This window comes from Anomalospiza imberbis, chromosome 5, assembly GCF_031753505.1.
Source record: "Anomalospiza imberbis isolate Cuckoo-Finch-1a 21T00152 chromosome 5, ASM3175350v1, whole genome shotgun sequence".
Lineage (NCBI taxonomy): Eukaryota > Metazoa > Chordata > Aves > Passeriformes > Viduidae > Anomalospiza > Anomalospiza imberbis.
This window is the reverse complement of record NC_089685.1, coordinates 30,085,593-30,107,825: the sequence shown is the minus strand read 5'-3', so window position 1 is coordinate 30,107,825 and position 22,233 is coordinate 30,085,593. Positions and strand designations below refer to the sequence as shown.

Here is a 22,233-nt window from a genome sequence, read left to right as displayed (position 1 = left end):
TTTCTGATGAAAATTAAACAGTGCTTTTCTAGTTAGGGATAGGCAGAAAGAAATGGCAGAGTCAAAAAAAAAAACTGTGTTAAGAAACTGCGTTAGCTGGCTCTTCTCTGCAGAAAAAAAATGCCTACAGGCATGTAAATGGTTTCTGCCAGCTCCAGCTGCCTGCACACCTTGCCTGGCATCTTTGAGGCATCGGGTCCTGGGGCATGGGCACTGCTGAGCACCATCAACCCTGAAGACTCCATGCCCCCATACACTAAGGAAAGATCCACCCAAATACCATGATGTGGCTACAGAGAGAATTGTGCCACACTGCTTAGACTCAGTGGGAATCAGAGATAGACATGGATATTTGTGGTATTTGAAAAGGAAATTACCTCTAATCTTGATTTTTATTTATTTAATCAGGTTCAAAAAAATGCATCAAAAGTAATTTTCACAGCTGTTGCTGATTTGTTAGTACATCTATCCCCAAATCTCCCTGCTGTTTTCTTTATGGTTTGCAGTCTTATTTTCCTTTGTTTAAAGAAATGTTTTTCTCTCCCCTATTGTTACATGAAACAGCCAAATGAGCAACAGAGCAACAAGGAGGCTGTCCATACCCACAGCCCTGTCAAGTGTGCAAAGTAAACAGGCTCAAGCAGAGCACAGCTGCCTGCCCCAGCTCCCCTGGCAGCCCTGCTCCCTTACCCTAGCAATGGCATAGGACAGCTTGGTGCCAAACTTCTGCTGAGAACTGTCTTAATACTTTAAGGACACCTATTCTTGGTCATATGCCTTAGAGGGAAAGCCTGTTTCCCTCATTAGATCAACTGAAGAAATTGAAAACACAGGGACCTTTCAGACTCAAAGTCCATTCAAACAATCTAGGCCCAAAAATTTGTTCATTTTTCCAGCTATGTTTAAATCAAGAGAGGACCTCTGGCTCCAAACCTTGCACCTCTTAATCTTTGGATTGCACTACTTTTGGCATTGTATGGTGTTACTGGCCTTACAATCAGATAGATGTCTTTTCATGGGAATGCAGAACTGAGGGAGACAGAGCTTATTTTTGCTAAACCATTTGTCTGAGTCTATATTGGAACTCAGATTTCTTTTCTGGGGGGGGAACTCTGAAACCAGCACAGCATAGCCAGTGCTGGCAGCAAGCAAGCAGAAGGCCTGGTCACACTGGAGGAGGGTTGGGTTCCCACAGGTTGTCACTCAGCCTGAGCTAAAGCAGTCTTAGCGCTCCACAGGAAACTCTAAGAATTAAAAATTACATCCCCTCACTTGCCCTCCTGCCTTCACAGTCAGACCACTCTGAGGGCTTTAATCACAAACCTACATGGGTGGGAGGGCTGGAGGGTTAGTTGTGAGTTTGAATTATGGTCATTATGTAATTGGATAAAACTCTACAGTAAATTCTGCAGTATTACAGGCACATCACAGATAATTAAATACTTCTCCACAGGCTTATATTGCCATTAAATGAATAACATTTGTCACTGGACATACATCTCATCAGTTGAAATTACATTAAATATTTCAGCTGGAAAACTAAGGCGCAGGTCAAACAACCCCTTTGAAAGCACACATTTCAGACAAGTCCAGACAGGCAGTGCAAGATGTAGCTCTGTTGTCACAGAGATAAGGGCAGTGTGGGAGGAAATAGGTATTTCTCCCAGAACTTACTTTCCAGGTTCTTTATTATTGTGCTACTGCAAGATTAATGCATGCACATTATTCAAAAATGCAGATTGTCAAATGAAAGTGTGGTCAAGCTTGGGTGGCGTGTTCTGGGGAGAAGCATTTTGAAATAGGGTTAAGCTCAGAGAGCAAATAGCTCCGGTAACTGAGATGTTTGCCCTCAGTGTGCTCCAATAAACTGATTTACCTTTCTTCTTTTTTTTCCCCTTGTTTTTAAAGAGCTGACGCAAGTTTGTCACAGGGAGTTGTTGGGCAGCTGTGGATTGGTTCATCCCATACACTCCCATTTGTCTTTAAATCACTGCTCAACTGCTCTAGGTTACATATGAGTAAACTTTTCTTACAGGTCCAATTCCTAAATGATATAACCTGTCTAGCAAGTGAGGAAAGGAACCCGCTCAACTCAGAGGTAAACTCCTTTTCTTTATAAAATTTTATCACTGTATTTTAGACACTGGCCATATCTTCAGAAATTGGGAATTATAAATTCAATTAATCTGTAACTATAAGTGCAATATGAAGGATGGACTCCTTAAGATTTACTGACATGGTAATTTGCACTGGCAAATATCTTTGGTATTTCTTCAGGAATGAAATTTAGTCTTCTCTTTTGTACAGAAAATCAAAACCTAAGCAACCATAGAACAACAGAAGTATTCAAAATTTTCCAGTCGATTAAGAAATGAATGATTGCTTTCCTTTGCAGCCCTTGGCTATCTTCTGAGAAATTTTTTTCTAGGCTCTTGAGTTACTTGGCTAATATTTCTTTAAACAAATTAATTTGGGAAAGCGGGCTTCACTTTTTAATTATTTATTTCACAGCTGCAACACTTATTTCATTTTGAAATAGCCACATAGACAATAACCTTATAAAGTCACTGTCATGAAGACGAAGAACCTGGCAAAGTCTGCTAAATTGGATACCATGGCAGAGATTACAAATATTGATATTGCAAAACCCATGAAAGTGTTAGTCATATCTATGACCTGGCATTATTTGCCCAGTGGTTGTCCCTTCGCCTAATGTTCTAACTGCAGACTGGACAGAAATCAATAACCTTGTGAAATCAGATGTCAAAAATTTCATCATTTTCCAAATCATTGCTGAAAACCATTACTAAATAAATGATGCAGAACAGTACCCTATACTTGAAGAGGAAAATAAGTTTTATAGAGATAAATAACTGCCCTCTAATAATAGGTGAATTTCTTTTGCAATTAGTATTTCCATTTTAATGCCATACTTTAGGAAAAATCTTTTCTGTTCAGCCAAACGCTACAAGAGGCAGCAAAAATAGGATTGTATTGAAGGCAAGTTTGATGAACTCGAAAATTACATCTGGAAATCTAAGAGATTTCTCTTGTATGTTTAGGCACCAAAATCACAGTTCTGAAGCAGAAAGCATTAAATCCCAGGTAAGGTAAAGCAGATGAACTTTGGTGTTTCTCCTTCAATATTACAGGCTAGGCTTCTGGCAGGGCCCAGGCATGCCCAGCCTTGGTGGCTGTGCTTTCACGCCATCCCTGCCCTGGTTCCCGGCCATCCCTCCAGGAGCAGCAATCCAGCCAGCACAAACCCCTGAAGGGGGGCAACTGAGCACTCAATGTCAGTGCATTCCCCTTCATCTAAATATCTTGCAGGCTGAGTAACAACTCCAGAGGTACAGGGTCAAACCATGTCCCCCTTAGGTGAAGAAGTGACAGCTCTGCCTCTTCTATGTTACTTGTGGGGAGAACATGCTACCTGTGCCTGTACATCTCCCAAACCCCTCAGTATCTGCAGTGTAGGAACCTGAAGATGTGGATTGCCACCAACTAAGGACCAGCCCTGCCAAGTTCTACTAAAGTTCAAAGGCACCATTGGTCATAATCACAGTTATTAGTGTTTGCAGGATTCAAATCCAATAGCAGGCCTGTTTTATGGGTCTCATTCTCCCCACATTCATGCCAATGGCTTTATGCTCATGGTTTGCAAAGCTCTGGTGTTCTACCAACCTCTCCCTAAAAAATTACGACTGCAAGAAAGCAGGTTCTCATTAGACTTAATTTTGCCACCTGAATCTTTGTACTTTCACCAGAAGACTTTTAGGAATTCAAAGATTAAACACAATAAAATAAAATAGAAAATCATTGCTTTATACAGTGATTACACAGCCGTTTGAGATGACACCCATAAATCAGACGACTTGTGTAAATGTTTGACAGGGCAATGTCCAGATGATTCTTATGCTGTAACACATATTTTCAGTCAGTTTTTCCATATTGTTTGCTGTGCTGCATAAGCTTTCATCCTCAGCTTAATCTTTGTGCAGTTTAACTCCTGGCAAATTTTTGCTTACTTTTCCTCCATTTCCCATCTCTTTGAAGATCTGTATTTTTTGGACTGCCACTTCTGGAAAGGACATTTTTCCAACAACTGTTAGGCAGTACACACAGAGGAGGTTTTACCCTTTACCAGAACAGGGATAAGCATGGTTAGATTTGTTTGCCTGACTTCTACACCACAGATTAAAAATAAGTGTGAAGAATTGGAAAAACTCTCTTTCTCAGACAGGGCAGTGTCTGCGTTTGAAGACAGTTCTGTGAATGAAACCACAGTTGTTAGGGCTCTGTTGGGGGTGGAGGGGTGAGGAGGGTGTTACTGGTTTTTTATCTCATGAAGTTATTCATATCCTAAGCGAGCAGAATCCCCCAGGCACTGGAATGTGAGTGCCAGCAGCTCTGCCCTGATGCCTGAGTCACTCATCCCCTCACACATACAAACACTCTGTGAGGCACCAGAAAGAATTAAAGCCAGCCACTCTCTCTAGTAGGACATTTCCTAATGCACTGTGATACTGCTTCTCCTTTTCAGTTGTCTGGTCTGGGTGAATGCTTTTAGTAAGAAGCAAGGAATTTGACATTAATTTCTGGCCTGGAGTCAGTTTTAATCTCCAGGACTGGAATTTAAACTTTATATTTGCATTTTAAACACATGCACTCCAACATCTTGCCACTACAGATACGCTTGTAGATGTTCTTAAGAACAGCATATCATCAGTATCAGAGGATAGCAAAGGTCTGGTCATTGAGCTGGACCTATACACCGATAAATGCAGATCCAAGAGAAAGGCTATTGAATAATTGCAGATTTAATGTTGCAAAGAGCCAGACTTAGAAATTATGTGTTGCAGTGTTTTCTGATATTGTTATTATGGAATGCTGAGCTGCATTTGACATGTCATATTTATGAAAATTGTCACGAATCTGACCAGTGTGCCTGACTGCAAGGCAGCAGGTAAATGTCCATGAAACTGTAACTGTGGCCCCAAGAGTATGCTCTCTGATCTCTGCTCACTCCCTTTACTGGTGTCCCCTCAGCTGTGGAATGGAAATATAGCATGCACCAAGGAATATCTTTGGGAAGGGAGAAGGACTGCAGAAATGCAGCATTTCTTGCACAGTGTTTTCCTCTTGAATCTGATAATAAACAAATTAATTCACATGTGTATCTACAAATGAGTCTGTAGCACACAGCTGCTGAAATCTCAGGGGTGAAGTTCTCTTTGTAAATTTGCGTTATACAGTTTCATTTGGCCCATACAAGAAATAAAGAGTTGAGCATTTATCCATATATTTTTTTTTAAGGCAAGAATTTTTCTTGTGGTAAAGATAATCAATCTAATATCCATGTAATATTCCTGTGTGAGACAGAGATTCCAGTGGTGGGTCAAGTAAGAATTAACCAGTCCATTTACAAACAGAAACTGGCCTATCAGAATTGCACCTCCTAATTATCAAAAAATGATCATACAAAGATGCTCACCTCTGTCAGATTCCAGTGAAACAGAGAAATCTATAAAACATCTAAACCTGTGACAACATTAATCTTCCAACATATGGGAAATCCAGCCATACTTCTGTTTTATCAGAAAGAACTTCTGAATCACCCTCCCCTAGAAACTCCAAAGCAGTAGTTCAGGAAATTATTTTCTGCTGGCTTTGTATTTTTTTCCATATACTGGATATCTGCTGTGCATCTGTTGGCCTCTGCACCCTTTACCATTTGAAGGGAGACAGGAGAACCAAGTGCTAGCATATAAAGAGACTTTTATGCTTGCCCAGAATTTTCCCAGTCTGCAACAGTTTCCCCTCTTAATGCTATTACAAAGATCAAACACAAACCAAACAATTCACAGTGGTTTCTCTAATTTGAAGAAAACTCTAATGAGTTCTGTTGTGTTTTGTTTGCAGAACAGAGTGTTCTGGCAGTCTCTGCATGACAGAGAGGACCTGCAAGCAGACGGCACAGTGCTGTTTACCCTGAAGAAGCGAGTGTGTGTGCTGGAAAGCGCTGACCGTTCTAATGGATCGCATGGAACTGCAAAAAGTCAACATCGAACCTGATGATCAGAGCAACAGTGGGGAAAGCCTCGAAGACAACTACCCAGAGCCGGCTGATTCGGAAAAGGCTGCAATTAGGAGGTAAGCATTTATCTGTTCTGTTAAGGCTAAAAAGCAGTAATCAAGAAATAATCTTCACTAATGGCATCTGGGAAGTTTCCCCACAGCACTGATCCTCCCTGCTCTGTGCTCTGGAGGACAGTGGGCTCAGAACAGCAAGGCAGCCCAGGTCCCCCCATTGCCTGCCACCACCTGGACTGATATCTTCAGGCTCCCAACACAGACTAACCCTTGGCAATTTTCAACTACTCCAGTACTCAAGTACTGGAGTACTCAAGTACTAGTCAAGTACTTTCAACTACTAAGTCAGATAGTACATGTGTAAATTAATATACTCTCGGAGCAGTTCAGCCTGAGCACACTGAGGGGGAAAGTTCCCCAGGGCAAGGTATGGAGGGCAGCAGGGACAGCCCACCCTCAGACATTCCAGCAGAACCCACCATAGCACTAGCACCTGTGTGGCTGGAAAAAGGCATCTCAAAACTAGCCATCAGTCTCTTGCTCTCAGCTTGCTGCACCCTCCAGCGCGTATCTCCAACACGGCAGTTGCAAGGCCCTTGGTTCCCCAGATGTGAAGCACATGCTCAGCTTTAGCATGTTACTGGCAGTACAGATGTGCTTTCCAACATCTGCAATCAGGTGTAATTTGAAGATTACTGGGTCTAAAACTAAATTCCAAATCAAACCAAAGATCTACTAAACATGCCATTGGACATGGGAACTTCATAGGAGAACAGAGCTTTTTTTGATGGATTTTTACATACTCATAGCAATGTCAAAGGAAATTTTCCACTGATGACAAAAGGCACTACTCAAATAAAATGTGTGTCAAAAGCTTTATCTAATTTTTTCTTATTTTTATTTGTGTTCAGTCCCTTTGCTAGTGATGATGCAGAAAGACAGAAGTTCCTTACAAATGGATATCTGGATAAAAAGAAATTGGAAGACTATAATGAAGAATGTGTAAGTTTTATTCTTTTTTAATGAATGAATGAATGATTACAGAGTAGATCTTATTGACCTGCTTTTTCTTAGTGTCAGTAAGCAAAATAACTATGGAGCCTGGCCAGCATAATCTTGGCTTTCAAAGAATAAACACATTTTCTCACAGTTAGTGCAGCAAACCTTTTCTGTTGTCTTTGGGGTAGACTCCTTATAGTGGCAAGTGCCTCAGGGCTTGGGAACCTTGAAAAAGCTCCACCCATAGGGATCAAGGGAGCAGTACAGGGAACACCAGCAATGAAGATAATTAGCCAGTCATACTCAGTAAATGCGAATTAATTGCCATCTTCTGTTCTTGCACCCAACAGCACAGGGGTAGAACTTCCTTTGGAATGTCCTCGTTCAACCTCAGCAATGCCATTATGGGCAGTGGCATCTTAGGGCTCTCCTATGCCATGGCCAACACAGGAATTATCCTTTTCATGTAAGTACATAGAAAAAGAAGCAAATAGAATATAAGCAGGGGACTGGAACTGAAGTTTTTATGATGAGTGAGGTATGTTAAGCTTGGTTTTTTAGCTGAAGATTCTTGCAAGATCCTCTGTAATGAAAGCATTTCAGCTTCACCACAAGGAACCATCCACTGCTGAAAATCCACTGCTGAAATTTTAGACCTCCTTTGTGTTAGAAACATGACTGTGAATTGATACTGTGTGGTCAAAAAACAGAAGGAAAGAACAGCATACTGGTCCTAAAATAACAAGACTGATCTTGCCAGTTCAGTATGGGAATCCAACAAGGAAATTAAATCATCTATAAATATGTTTGCATCACCCCAATTATCTAATCACTATGTAGAAATGGAAGAAGAGCATTCAATATTATCTGAACTGGCAACATGCTCTGAGTGCAAACGCATTCACAGATCTAATGTTGCTGCTTCAAGTCTGTCTGTACCCGATGTGCACAAAGGACAGCATTGGTCTGTGACTGACAAACAGTATCTACACAGAATGAGTTTTGATTGACAGCAACATATAGCCATGGGAAGTTTTTTAATCAATAGCTGACATCTGGCTCCTTTTAATGTGACAAACTGTATCAAAAATAAATTTGGGGGATTTTTTTAATAACTGATTTTAATTTTAGCCTGAAGCCTTAATTTTAGCTTCCTATTAGATGGAATAAACCATGATATTACTGTGTGACAATAAGCCATTCTTTGACCTTACTGAAATCTAGCATCTTTTTATAGAGCTTCTTGCTTGTGGGGACTGTGTAACTATGACAGCAACAGCATTTAAAATGTTACATGGAGCTTACAGTTGCTAAGAAACATGTCCTATTTTGCCAATATAATTTTTAACTGAAAATTAATTGTAGATTCAAATGCTGTTCTGTATAAGCACTTCATAACACCTGCACCCAACTGGTTTAGATATAGTATTTGCAGAGCAAAAATTGAAAGCCAGTTCTAAAACTGACATTTTGTCAGGCTAAGAAAAATGTAGGATTTTTTTTCTCCTCCAAATTTCTCTGAGCATTTGTATTTACTGGTATGTACATAAATGATCACTGGAAAGAAAACTGTGATATGTTAAGCCTCACTATCGGAGAAAAAATATTACCTTTATAATATCTTTATTTTGAAACTCTCTTCATACTGACTGGTGGCTAAAAATTCTGATACAAGCCTAATGATGTTAGCTCTGTTGGCAGTGCTAAAGTAGAGAGTAATGCTAAAGTAAAAAACAAAGGCATCTCCCCCCACAGCTCACTTTTTTTTACTTCGCTATTTCCATATTTCCTACATGAGGACATTCTCCCTTTTGGTAAAGGAAGGAATTTTATTTAAAATTATGAACTTGTGTGTAGATACTGTTACCCCCACAGCAGTTATCCACTTGCTTGAAGTTCCTGTTTTTACAGCACACGATGTTAGTGTTAGTGGGACAGAAAAATCTACTAAATGGAAACTACTGGACACAAATTCTAATTTCGATGATGCTGGCAGCATGGTCTAAACTTTTTTAATTTACTGTTGTCATGTTGCCCAAGTGCTTTCATGCTGGAAGGTGTTCTACAGGGTGAAGGAAAATAGAAGGCTCACAGAACTCCAAAAGCAACACTTCTGCTGCCCAGTATGATTTAGCAAGTGCAACCAGGAGGACTTTGGTTTACCCCACCTCGTGTGTCTGGACATGGAGATCATATCTCTGAACAGCAGCTGTATGGGCACCCCTGATCAAGGAGGATGCCACGTCAGCAGGATGCACTGTCACCTCCGACATGATCCCCCCTTACCGTATCGCATGAGCCCACAGCAGGAGACAACCCTGCCCACATCAAGGTGGTAGCACTGTCTGTCTCTCTTGAAGAGGGAAACTTCAGAGGAAATTGTGATGATCTGGTGGTCATCACCTGGCCCCAGGGCCTGAGCCTGCTCCTAGCCTGTAGGAGCTAGGAGCATTTATGAATGAACCTCATTTATGAACCTGGCTGTCAATGTCTCCTATATCTATACCAAACCACGTGCTCAGTGGAGTGGAAGGTGTGGTCACGACCTCCTGTTCAGCCATGGGATAAAGTGCATCCATATTTTCTATCTGTCATGTTATCATCACATTCTCTTCCTCACCAGCACTTGGGCAGGCTGATGACAAGATGGTTAAGATTATAAGATATGCTGTGCACAGTGCTGTGCCCTGAAAATGTCGTACAAAGCTACATTTTTCACAAGCAGTTTACAAGAGGCAGATAGCCAAAATCACATCGGATGCACCTGTTGTGTGGAAGGAACATGGCAGTAATCAGAATTATTGAAGTCAGGTACCGGTACATCCAAGCAGACTGAGACTACAAGCTAAGCTACCGGTTGTAGAAGAATTTCTGAGAGAAAGAGGTCACGATCTGTATGTTCATGTTTTATATGTTTAGAGTGAAGGTTGAGCTACCCCAGCCTAAACCTCAGATGTGGGCCTCGGTGAGGCCTTGAAGCCTGTGGCGCAGTTAAGAATAAGTTTGTGGCGCAGTCAGAAATTATGTTAAGGTATAACACGGTGTACTGAGCTATCTAGGTGTGAATTAGTATAGGTCTGCAGTGTGAAACTTTAGCCACCTTAAGACAGGAACAAACAATGTTTGCTTGCCAGTGAGAGTGTGCTCACGATTGTAAACTATCTGGAAGTGTATAAAAACTACTGTCTGTAAAAAATAAACGGAGAACGTATGATTAGCCACATTGGTTCGGATCTGCGTTTGTTCCTGTCCAGATCACCTTTTTTTTTATTAGTCCCTGATTTAACCAGTGCTCCAAGACCAGGTTGTCTAATGTTTTGGAAACATCTTGCATCTTACTTTAACATGATGCAAGATTTCTAATGCACTTACACAGCAGACAACTAACCTCCACTGCAGAGATATGGCAGAAGTAAAAAGCAGTGACCAGCTAAGAAGTAGCATTGAAGTGTTCCTAGTCACAATTTGGTTTTGGGTTTTATTTTTGTGGGGTTTTTTGGCAGCTCTGATTAAGGAGATATTTGAAAATTAGAGGCCAGTGGGCATATGAGAGTCCAAAGACCAGATTCTTGCATAGAAATCTGCTTATTTTAATGGGATCTTGTTAAGATATAAGGTTCTGTCCTTGTGGATTAGCACAGAACTAGCACTTACTGGACTTCAACAAGCCTTCAGGGGCTCTTAGAGTGTTTAAGGTGCAACTGTACTCTGGAAGTAATATACAGCTGACACTTAGCTCTGCATTTAGCACTGGGAGACCAAAGAACAAAACTTGCTGAAAACTATTTATACATTGAACTTCACGAGAACAAGCAAGTGTATGTTCGAATCAACTGAGTGTCTCTGATGTCCTGCTTAGGATTCTGATTTCTGCTTTGCTTTACAGAGTTTTGCTGCTCAGCGTAGCAATATTGTCACTCTACTCGGTCCACCTTTTACTGAAGATATCAAAAGAAGGAGGTAGGAGGCTTTGATTGACAGAAAGTCTGTAGTGCATGCATGTATTTTACCTTGGAATGCAATTTATCAAGTATGTCCAGTGTAGTGGCCCACGTTTCTGTTTTGGTTTTGTTTGGGGTTTTTTTACAGGATCATTAATATATGAAAAACTGGGAGCAAAGGCATTTGGCTGGCCTGGGAAGTGTGGTGTTTTCATTTCAGTCACAATGCAGAATATTGGAGGTAAGAGATGAAGGTTTTCTAGCTTCCAATGCTCTTCCTATAGAACACAAGTGATTTCATTCTCTCCTCTGTCTGGCTAAATGGGGTCAGAGATGAGCCAGATACAGCACACATTGTATTGTGAAAATGAAGGATATGAGGAATTAATCTCACTTTTTTCAGCTACCTGGCACTTCAGTGTATGGTGAAAGACAGTTGCCTGGGATCTCTCCATGGCCAGTGAAGAGGCTTCAGTGATGGCTAAAGTGGCCTGACTGACTGTCCTCAAGGAACTGGCCATTCTCTTTATTGAGTATGGCTCAGTCTGTTCTTAGCATCTAGTTGAAGTATCTACTTCAACTTAGAAAAGATTAGTCTCACCTAAAAGGAACAGCACAGGGTTCTGACTTGTCCATAAAAGGCTCTTCAGTACTTCATTTTTCAGCTGAATTCTCTTCTTCAAATACAATTTGGTTTGTGTTATTCCTAAAATGTGTGTTTAAAGTAATTTTTGAATGTACTCACCCACAAAGATACTTCCTGTGAAATATCTATCAAATAACCTCCATCCTCTCAAAACAGGAGACTTACCAATATAAGTAGTGATAGAGTGAGTGTACATTCATTCAACAAAGTTTTTTTCTTTACTATCCTGGAAGAAGCCTTTTAGGAGGCTGAAGAACACCTGGTCTGAAAGCAAAAGGGAGTTCATAATTTTTTACAGATTCCTCAAGGAGAGGTAATTGAAACTTAAATTAAATGTGCCATTAGTCAATTAAATTTATGAAGTTTTTTTGGTGATTTGTCTATTGGAACTTGCTATATTTACAAATCTCCATCAATAGAGCAATACTGTCCCATTATAGCAACTTTGCTACACAAACAGAGGTAGTTCACATCTTTGTACTGCAAAAGACTTCTTGATTTTATTCATAAAAGGTGTTATTCTATGGTATGCCTTTCCTTCCTCAAGCCTGGATACCAAATTGGTTGAATTCAGAAATTAAGTAATAATTTCCCTAATAAAGAGGAATAGCTGTTCCTCTAGTTCTTATCTATATTGATCCATAGGTCTTTAGAGACCTCTCTGTGGCAAACATAAAACAAATGAAAAAAAATTTTAAAAAGCATTACTTCTGGCAATACATTTTAAATTACATGTATAGAAGTCCACTCTTACATCAGGAATCTTGACAACTAGTTGATTTCTTTATATATAGAGAAGACACTGGAAGAAAGAATTTGAAAGCAGGAAGGATAAGGCAGCTGAAGAGATCTAGAGGAAATAAATCTAAAGTTACTACAGAACAGGGATGGACAGCATCCACTGGGAAAAAACATATATAACAAAAAAGTAAAAGGAAAAATTAATAGTGATTTAAGTATGCTATAAATTCAGTAGTAACTGTATTGTATTCTAATACACAATGCTAGATGTCATTTAGAACCTGTTCATAACAATATAAAGGTTTTATTTATTTATTTAGTCACACTGTTATTTAAACAAAATTCATTTCTCTACTTTAGCAAAAACTTTTGTCTTTTTTTTGGAACTCAGCTCACTGAAGGTGTTTTTTTGGGTTTTTTCCAGCAATGTCAAGCTACCTCTTTATTATTAAATATGAACTTCCTGAAGTCATCAGAGCATTTATGAAACTTGAGGAGAATTCTGGGTAGGTGCCTTTTCCCAGCCTGAACCTGAGATGAAAAATTTTCACTTTGATATCAGTGATGATTGTTTTTACTTTTATTCTTCCTCTTTAGAGAATGGTACCTTAATGGGAACTACCTCGTCATACTTGTAACAGTTGTGATTATTCTTCCTCTCTCCCTTCTAAAAAGCTTAGGTAAGCTTAATGCCCTGCTTAAGATAATTTCTTCATCCTTTTAGGATTGTGAATTTATATGTAACTGAACTATTTTGTTCTGTTTTGTTTTGTTTTTCTTGTTGCACAGGTTATCTTGGTTATACGAGTGGGTTTTCGCTGACCTGTATGGTTTTCTTTGTCAGTGTGGTAGGTGACTGTTTGGGTATTGTCTCCAGACAAAAACAGACTCTGTAAACCTTAAAAACTTTTATACTTCATACCATGGCAATTTAATGTGAATGTTAGAATAGCCCCTGCAAGTGAATCAAATCAACAACCTATTGCTGAATGAAGTCAGAGTAAAAAAATCGGTTTAAAAAACACTTGAGAATAAAAAATAGAGCAGGAAAAGAGCAGAGGCAGAGTAACAACAAATATTTGCAGAAAAAGCAGAATTGGTAGCACTTGGTTTCTTGCTTCCTCTCTTTCTCAGTGTCTGTTTATACTTCTGTTGGAATGCCAGAGTTGCATAATCTCCTATAGTGGCACTCTTCTGATAACATTGTCTACTTTTTTGTAGGTGATCTTCAAAAAATCCCAAATACCCTGTCCTCTTCCCATCATGGACCACGGAGTTGAAAACTGGACCGCCACCAATAGCACAGTGCCAATGCACCTGGTTATGTTATCAAATGAGTCACTCGGTTCTGGTGTGAATTTCATGATGGACAACACAGCTGGGCACTTCCCAAGCCTTGAGGAGCCAAAAGATATCTCCCCGAAAAGCGGTGTAGAATACGAAGCACACAGCGACAATAGTGACAAGTGCCAGCCAAAATACTTTGTGTTCAACTCACGGGTAAGGGAGATTCTGTAGAACTTGTCTTCCACCACTTGTACCACAGCTAAACTGCTGCCTGCCAAAAGTCAGAGGTACAGCCGTGACCATTCTTACTAATGGGAGCTTTATTTTACAGACTGCCTATGCAATACCCATCCTGGCATTTGCATTCGTATGCCACCCTGAGGTGCTACCAATATACAGTGAACTCAAAGAGTAAGGTTCTTAAATTTTGTCTGATACTTCCAGTTAACCATATTGCTGGTGTGTAAACACCCACATGATAGTGAATTATTGTTTTCCATAGTAAGCAGATTTTGGCTTTCTTTGGTCTTATAGTCAGATATTGGTGACAGAGAACCACTGCATTGATCAATATTACCTTAGTAAAGGAGGAATCTGGACAATCCTCAAATGGTCTGAAATAAACTGGGGAACTTGGTTGCACTAAAACAGATAATTCTGATTTCTAATAATACCTAAATGTGTTCTATGTCTGTGTCAGTTGCTGCTTACTCTTAAAGTTTCTTGGGATGCCATTGGTTTGGGAGTCTTAGGCTCTTCACTCAGCCTATTTTGCTTAACAAAAATCAAAAATCAAATATCAAATACACTTGCTTAAAAGAGCACAGAGTTGATCGTTGGGAAGGGCTAATAAAAGGCATTTGTTGAAGCAAAAAATGCATAATAGGAGGGTGTGTTGCAAAACTCAAGGAGGATAAGAACTGTTACCTCCTATTTCAGTAGGTTTAACCTCAGAAGCAATAAAAATTCTCATATGACTTGGGAAAATGCTTGCAGGTCCTATAAGATGAAGATTTTCTTTAACCAAAGGATTTATGAAGGAAGGATGTGATCTGCAAGGGGTTCTTGCCCCTGCAGAACAGCCCTATGTATATATAAGGGTATGTTCACATAAAGATGGCTGAAAGCTCTTGTCTATTATTGTTAACAGACCTGTAAGTCTAGTCCTTCCATTTTTTAATCTAAAATATACCATTGGAGACTGACGTTTAATAAATAATGATATACAAAATAATGTGGCACATTTTTATGTTGCCACAGAAAAAGCACTAGAAATGCAGTTTCAACACATTTTATAAATCTGTGTTGCTCTGCATGGAGTTGTAAAGCATCAAGAGCTCTATGTAACCAATATAACTTTCTATCTGGTGAGAGTATATCAGAGAGTTAAGACTCTTCAGGGCACTTCTTGTGCAAATAGAGGCTTTATAGGACTGTTATTCTCTTTCTTTTCTACTTCAGTCGCTCCCGAAAGCGGATGCAGAATGTTTCAAATATATCCATCACTGGCATGCTTATCATGTATCTTCTGGCTGCCCTCTTTGGATATCTTACTTTCTATGGTAGGTCAAAACCCTGTTCTCTGCAGAATTTTCCCTCACTTTTTCATGCAGGCGAGCTGGTTCTATCACAAAGACTCAAGTATTAATGCATCTTCTGGAGGCCTGAATCCAAGTTTAAGCAACATTCACTTATAATACACAGTGTGTAACCTTCTGAGTGAACTGTGGGACTTATCCAACTGTCAGACACAAGTTCTTCACCTGTGAGAGATTCCAAGGCACCTACTAGGAGGACCAGTTTTGTTTCCCTTGACTTTGTGAATTTAGACAAGAAGCTGCTGTAAACTTGTCTCTTGGCAAAGGCCAAGAGTACTAAAAATACTCTAGTGTTCAACAGTTTTACATGACACTATTAAGTGCTATCCAATCTGCCTCTGACGCCACTAGTTCAGTTTCATCTATGCTGAAAAACAGGTGCAAATCATTCTAGTGTAAAAAAAATCTGGATGAGCTAAACTAACCGATATGCAAACAGAGTAGTCCCTGTATTAGCACACCATTTTGTGCAAACGCCACCTCTTTTTACCTTGTTACTCCCTCCATACAGCAGAGAAGTGAATGATACAGCACACTCTGCTCCCTATCACTAGGCAAGAGGACTCTGCTTGAGAGCTGAGACATCTGGGTGGAGGTCAAAAGGAGCTGTTACCAGTTCAGTGAGTTGTTTCATATCACAAAAATTATTTTTACTTGAGGTTCTACCTCTATTTTATGACTTTCTCAAAGTCATCTCAAAGATACTAGAGTACAAAGCATCACCTCAGAGCTGTATTACCCTCATCATCTCTGAATGAAGGACTAGTATCAGTCACAGTGGGAAAATTCCTTTTTCATGTCTAGCCCATAACTTGTATCTAATGACAGAGCTGGGCTAAAGTTAATCATATCTCTTATCTGGCTGCAGTATAAAGATCCTTTTAAATATACAAGGTACTGCTTAAGTGATTTAACTCCTTTCTGTTTCCTTTTCGTAGGAGAAGTTGAAGATGAGCTTCTTCATACATACACTAAAGTGTACACCTTTGACACCCTTTTGCTGTCAGTTCGCCTGGCAGTTCTGGTGGCTGTAACCCTGACTGTGCCCCTAGTCCTTTTCCCTGTAAGTAACAGAGCTGAAATCAAGGCTAAGCCATAAACAGTGACTGAATGTGATCAGCACAGATTTTAACCCTGAAGAAAATTAAGCCTGAGCTTATTATTTAGAGAAGTCTGTTTTCTCATTTGACCGGAGCATGGACCTTAGGCATTTAGGGTTGCAAAATTTGAAAGACTGAAATAAATCAGTCTTTATAAATATATCAGGAATTACTTCTCTGTCTCCCTGGCTCTTTCTGTACTATATTTGTCAGAGCAGTGCTAAGTACTAAAGTCTTGGAGATATACTGAAACCACTTATGAGATTTCCTAATACAGACACAGGCACCTAGTATAGCATCCAAACTTAGGACAGACACATGAAGCTCAGGTCATGCACTGTGCAGGACTCCCACACTGGGCTGCTAAAGTACAGGGACGGAGGGCCCTGTGCTCACCTTACAGGCTTGAGTCTATGGACAGGTGAGGAAACTAAATGCCAGAAAAAAAGAGGTGTAGAAGAGCTGCATAGTCAGTTGTCTGAGCAAAGTTTGGAACTTCTGTGTGCTCTGCACTGGGAAAAACACAATAACTACAGTAGCAGGGACAGAAAGACACAGCTAAACAAATTGCTCTGCAGAGGGACCAACCCTCCTCAGGGATCAATCTTCCCCAGTGGGCAGAACTCCAGGCTCCTGAATTTATAAGATTGTGCTTCATGTCTTCCCTGAGCTTCCATGCAGCAGAGGAGAAAATAGCTGATCCTCATCATTTGGTTTTGGGAGGCTGGTGCGTCATTAGTACAGCATGTACAAGCCCAGCATCATGCTGCGGGAGTGCTCCCAGCAAGCTGCATCACACCACAGTGTTCCCATCTGAGTAACTCGGGGCTCCTGTTGCTCTGTTGTCCTGGATGCAATACACACTCTGAGTAGGTACTGTTTCCAGGCTTGCTGGCAAATGCCTAAGAGCAGTGATCACTGTTCAATGTTGTCCACTAAATTAAAAAAAAAAAAAAATCAGGTATAAAGCACCCAGAGCGGTCAATCCTTCTAGCTTGGAGAGTTCCAGTGCCCTGCCTTAAACATCATGTTCAAACCAGTGGCTAAATGTTTAAATTAGTCTTAACAAATTGATCAGTCTTCATGGGAAAACAAGCTAAGGCATTTAAAAAGCCTGTCTGTCAGGTGTAGCATTTTGTATTTTTATATTTCTGTATAATCATTTTTATATTTGAATAGTTAACAGTTACACAACTCTGATTATTCCATTAAAAGAACCCCTGAGAAAATATCTTTTGCTTGTAAACCAGAATATCAAAGAGCTTTGCACATCCTATCAGGACAGCCATCTCAGCAGATCTTACTACTTCAAATAAGCAGTATAAATATATCAACTGGTTTTTTTTTAAATTAATCATCCCATTTGTATTTTCTTAAAGTAGTTAGAGTCTTTTATTAAAAAAAAAGTTATTGCATTGCTAGAAAAATTAATTAAATATAGATCTATATACCATTAGCCACTGTAAAACTTCAGTTTGATAGCTTCTTTTTAAGGCCTGTGTCACAAAAGGAGTAATGCACAATATGCTGACAGTAAGCTCACAGGAATGCAGGCAGAAGTATTTTCTGTAATAAACCTATTTTACACCAACTCAAAAGCTGGACAAAATATTTTCAATTTGCCTCCCTCTTCCTAATATTGGTTTACATCAACCTGAAAAACATGAAATACAAAACTCATGGTGTGTTTTCAAGTGATGTACTACACTGAGAACCCCATATATTTATTCAATTGCCAAACTCACCTAAAAGCAGTTATATGTTATTTTAAAACAACCAAACAGAATTGTGTTTGGAGCTTTTTGAGTGTAAAAATATTTTTGTTCAATTTCTAAATATAAACTTTAAAGTTAATTTTGTTACTTGAGAATAACATTATCTCCAGCTACCAAATGGATTTGCTTTTGACCTTTTTACTACCTACCATCTTTTATGTTGTAAAAGCAAAAAAATCTATGATGTGTGAGAAAGTCAGTGAAGCAAAAAAAGTTCCTCTGCAGTAGGTTTCAGGATTATAATTTCTAAGTGGCATTGAAAAATATGTTTTTCTTTTGAGATATGTATATATTTAATGATTAAGTACAACAGCTTCCTCTATCTCTCAGAAAAGTAAATGACAGAATTCTCGTGGGATTTTCATCAGGTTCAGGAATACAGCAATTCATATTTCACAGATGCTCTTTTTTTGCCTGCTGATTAGTACTTATGGGGGGGGGGGGGTTCTTTGAGGATTGTTTTTGCTGATATTAGCATCTTTCAGTTGAACAGATTTCATGTCCCTGATTTTACACCCTATTTACTTGACTTTCTCCTACACTGCAAATATTTGTGTTTCTGCATTAAACTGTGAACCCAGTTCTCAAAAACCTACATCAGAGTGAGATTACATTATGGGAATCAAAGTCTGAAAACACATTTTTTCAGTCACAATTTCTCACAGCAGATGTAACTAATATAGATCATTTTTTAAAACTGGAAGCAAAGATAAATTAATTGTTATTTTACTTTTCCTGCTGTCTTTCATTTTGCAGATCCGTTCATCTATCAGTGCATTGCTGTTTCCCAAAAGGCCATTCAGCTGGATAAGACATTTCCTGATTGCAGCAGTAATTTTGGCTTTTAATAATCTGCTTGTAATTTTTGTCCCAACTATTAAAGACATTTTTGGATTTATCGGTAAGTTTCATAAATATTTTTTGTTGACTCTATTATCCTTTCTACAACATATTTACATTCATCGACTGAAGGTCAATCTCTGTTTGAGTCTTACAGTAGAGTAATATAAACACAAATTGAAGTTAAAGGGGATGTAAGAATTCCCAAACAGCTGACAGACAAAACTACCAGCTAACCAACTTTGTTGTCACTTTGCATGAGGCACAAGGAATCCAATAATCTCCATATAAAATCTGGTAAGGAATTCCCATTTTGACCAAAAGGGAATTTAATATATGTGGAGGAGAGGGAAATCACCTTTTGTTTTCAAGCACCTATAGCATAGAAATAATGTATTGACTTCCAAACTGTTGTGCTAGAAAAAGAAGAAAAGTGACACATTTCTTTTGACATTAACAGTTCTCTCCCTACCACTTGTTTTTGGTCAATTTTGGCCTCTGACCAAAGAAGTCCATGGAAGACCCTCCATGCTCTGAAGTGCTTGAGGACTCAGGGATGCAGATGCCCTTGAGCAAAGTACCTCCATGGGGTTTCTGCAGTTGATTTTCTCCTCCCTGACTTTTATACCCAGGTCTTCACTCTGGACTCTGCTGAGCAGAGGGGAGTAGGCACTTCTTAGGTACAGATCATCCATTCTCTTTTCAATACCTGCTTTCCAGGGTCATCCCTCCCTGGGAAGGTCTATTTGTCCTTGCTTCACCAGCTGACATACAGACATCACCAGCACAGGCAGCCACACCACTTTGAAAAAATGCTCCCAAGTAACAAGTGTCTCTTCAGGCCCCAAGCACCCAAAGAAGTGTTCGGACATCTACAGGTCTCCATGAGTGTTGTCTACAGTGAGCCTGTACTGTACAGCCCTCCGTACTGTTTGGCTCAGAATGGCAGCTGCCTCCCCTCTTTTGCAGGTGCACCACTCTGCTTTTCTGTCAAATGGTGCAGTACTCAACTCTGCTCTCTCTTCCAGGAGCCTCTTCCGCTACAATGTTGATTTTTATCCTCCCTGGTGCCTTCTACCTGAGAATTGTTAAGAAGGAGCCCCTGAGGTCTCCCCAGAAGATTGGGGTAAGAGAACTAAGGGCAATTGCAAAAGGAAGGGTGGGAGGGTGTGTGATTTCCACTCTTCATTAATACTCAGATCATTGACTTGCAACATCTGGCACTTGCTCCTGAACGGTAGTGTCTCACTCAAAATACAGGTAGGGCAGTGGGATTCACCTGAGGCTTCTCAAGACAGAGTCTTTAGAGGCCTATTGCTTCTGATACTCACCTAAGTATTTAGGATAAAGTGTGTCTTAAACCACTAGAAAAAGGGACTTATTAATCCAATCTAAACTCCAGTTAACACCTGTATTTGCATAAAAAGCACCAAGACAGTCTGTAAGAAGTTGTTGGTTAATGCTGGGAGACCAGCTGTGGATTAACATGAAGATTTGAGGTCAAGGTTAAGAAGGAAGTTGTACTACAGAGATAAATAAGTAATAGTGAGGTCTCCTCTGAGATAGATCCATACACCTATAGGATAGATATATGAAGGTCTATCATTTATGCACAGTATGTGTCTATAAGTCATGCTGGACTGCCACTGCAATACCTTTCATCCTGAACATCAATAACTGTCTGCAGATTTAACTATCACTGAGGAAGTGTTCTTTGAAAATATAATTAGAGAAGTTATTGATGAAATATATATGTGGGCATATAATGTAAACAGATGGGCATATATACATATATATATATATACATATATATGTTCACAAAAGTCATGTGAGTGTAACTGATACATACTTCTAGGATAAAAGAAATTTATTATGATGAAATTATTTCTACAATGTTTTTTGCAGCTGTTATTGTAGAGACACTGTGAATATTTTTGCATGTGTCTTTGTTCACTCTTCATGTTGCTGTGTTTTAGGAACATCTAGAATTTCACACCCTGCACTGAGATCACATACAATATTCATCTTTGTTTTACAAAGACAGAGTATTGTTAAGTGTGGACAGATTATGGTAAACTAAAGGTCCACTAAAGCAAAGAGTGACTACAAGCATCTGGATCACTTGAAATATGTACAGAAACACTGTCAGATAAGACATATGGGCTTACCTGTTTCTCTAATAAGGATTAAGCAAATTAACACTGAAGTTGATCTTATTGCCAGAGATTATGACCATTGACTGAAAATTTGTCATTTTTAATTATAAAAAACAAAGTCATTTCTTTGTTATATTTTTTTAATTGTTCACAGTACCAAAGTGGGTTATTTCACATCTAGCTGTGTAAAGTCCATCTCTCTTGGACTGAAATTCACACAGGACTAACTTTGATTCATGTATTCCTGCACAACATTACTTGGGCTTTAGTCACATAGAATAAGCCAAACTTAGGCCATGGGTATTACACTAATGCAGATCCAGTGGGGCAATCTATGAGCTACTGCCTGCTAAGTCACTTGCTTTATGAATTAAATTTCATTTCATTTTCCAATTCCAGGCTCTAATTTTCCTCATAGTTGGCATAATCTTCATGCTTGTGAGTATGACTCTTATTGTAATGGACTGGATTTACAATCCCCCAAGTTCAAGACATCATTAACCTGTGAAGACAACCAAGTGCTTTTTATTACACAAATATTTGTATTGTGGGCTCTGAAGAACATCTGAATGGGATTGTTATTCCTAGCTAGTAACTGCAGTACTTTGAAGACAGTTTCTGGTAAGGTCACAAGAACCCAACGGAGTCTACATCATCCTTGTCAAAAAGGATTGTTATTTATGCATTAGGAATCTGAGCTTAGCATTTCTGGCCAGGTGAAATGAAAAGTGTGGTGTGAATGCTTTCTATTTTCAAAACCAAAATAACTTTGTACATAGTCCTCAAAAATAGCTTGGTGTCAGCCCTTTCAAAATCTCCCATGATGATAGTAAACTCAGTTCCTGGAGCCTTGGAAAGGTAATGGCCAGAAAACCAGCCAGTGCCTCATTTTCGATCTGAAGGTCATGGGAGTGGCTGCCCAGGTCCAAGAGAAAGGGTTTCTGGAGGGGATCTGAAAGATTATTCCTCTCTGCCTGATAGACTGACCTGCCTATCAGAAAGACGGTGGCTTTGACCAGCCAGTGGACAAAGCTGAGTGTTAGATTTGTTGCCCAGA

The 22,233-nt window shown here is 39.4% G+C and overlaps 1 protein-coding gene across 2 annotated transcripts; it reads left to right on the top strand.

Moving 5' to 3' along the window:
- The first annotated feature begins 1,941 nt into the window (after window positions 1-1,941).
- Window positions 1,942-21,723, top strand: SLC38A4 (solute carrier family 38 member 4). 2 transcript variants are annotated; one of them, XR_010999068.1, is made up of 16 exons: window positions 1,942-2,098; window positions 5,923-6,153; window positions 7,005-7,095; window positions 7,443-7,558; window positions 10,979-11,052; window positions 11,182-11,274; window positions 12,845-12,926; window positions 13,018-13,100; window positions 13,210-13,268; window positions 13,642-13,920; window positions 14,039-14,118; window positions 15,169-15,269; window positions 16,244-16,368; window positions 18,937-19,081; window positions 19,990-20,146; window positions 21,576-21,723. XR_010999068.1 is itself a non-coding variant. In XM_068190067.1 (16 exons), the coding sequence occupies exons 2-16, from the start codon at window positions 6,035-6,037 to the stop codon at window positions 21,675-21,677; spliced, it is 1,647 nt and encodes a 548-aa protein (XP_068046168.1). In that variant the 5' UTR covers window positions 1,943-2,098; window positions 5,923-6,034; the 3' UTR covers window positions 21,678-21,723. The 2 variants fall into 2 exon arrangements, 1 of the variants encoding a protein (XP_068046168.1); XM_068190067.1 differs by having other exon boundaries at window positions 1,943-2,098; window positions 20,049-20,146.
- Window positions 21,724-22,233: the final 510 nt, after the last annotated feature.

Bases quoted from the DNA above. Each gene is read 5' to 3' on its own strand.
- SLC38A4 (XM_068190067.1), top strand. From the start codon at position 6,035: ATGGATCGCATGGAACTGCAAAAAGTCAACATCGAACCTGATGATCAG. The intron at 11,275-12,844 runs GTAAGAGATGAA...GGTTTTTTCCAG, and splicing joins CACAATGCAGAATATTGGAG to CAATGTCAAGCTACCTCTTT. The intron at 14,119-15,168 runs GTAAGGTTCTTA...TTTCTACTTCAG, and splicing joins ATATACAGTGAACTCAAAGA to TCGCTCCCGAAAGCGGATGC.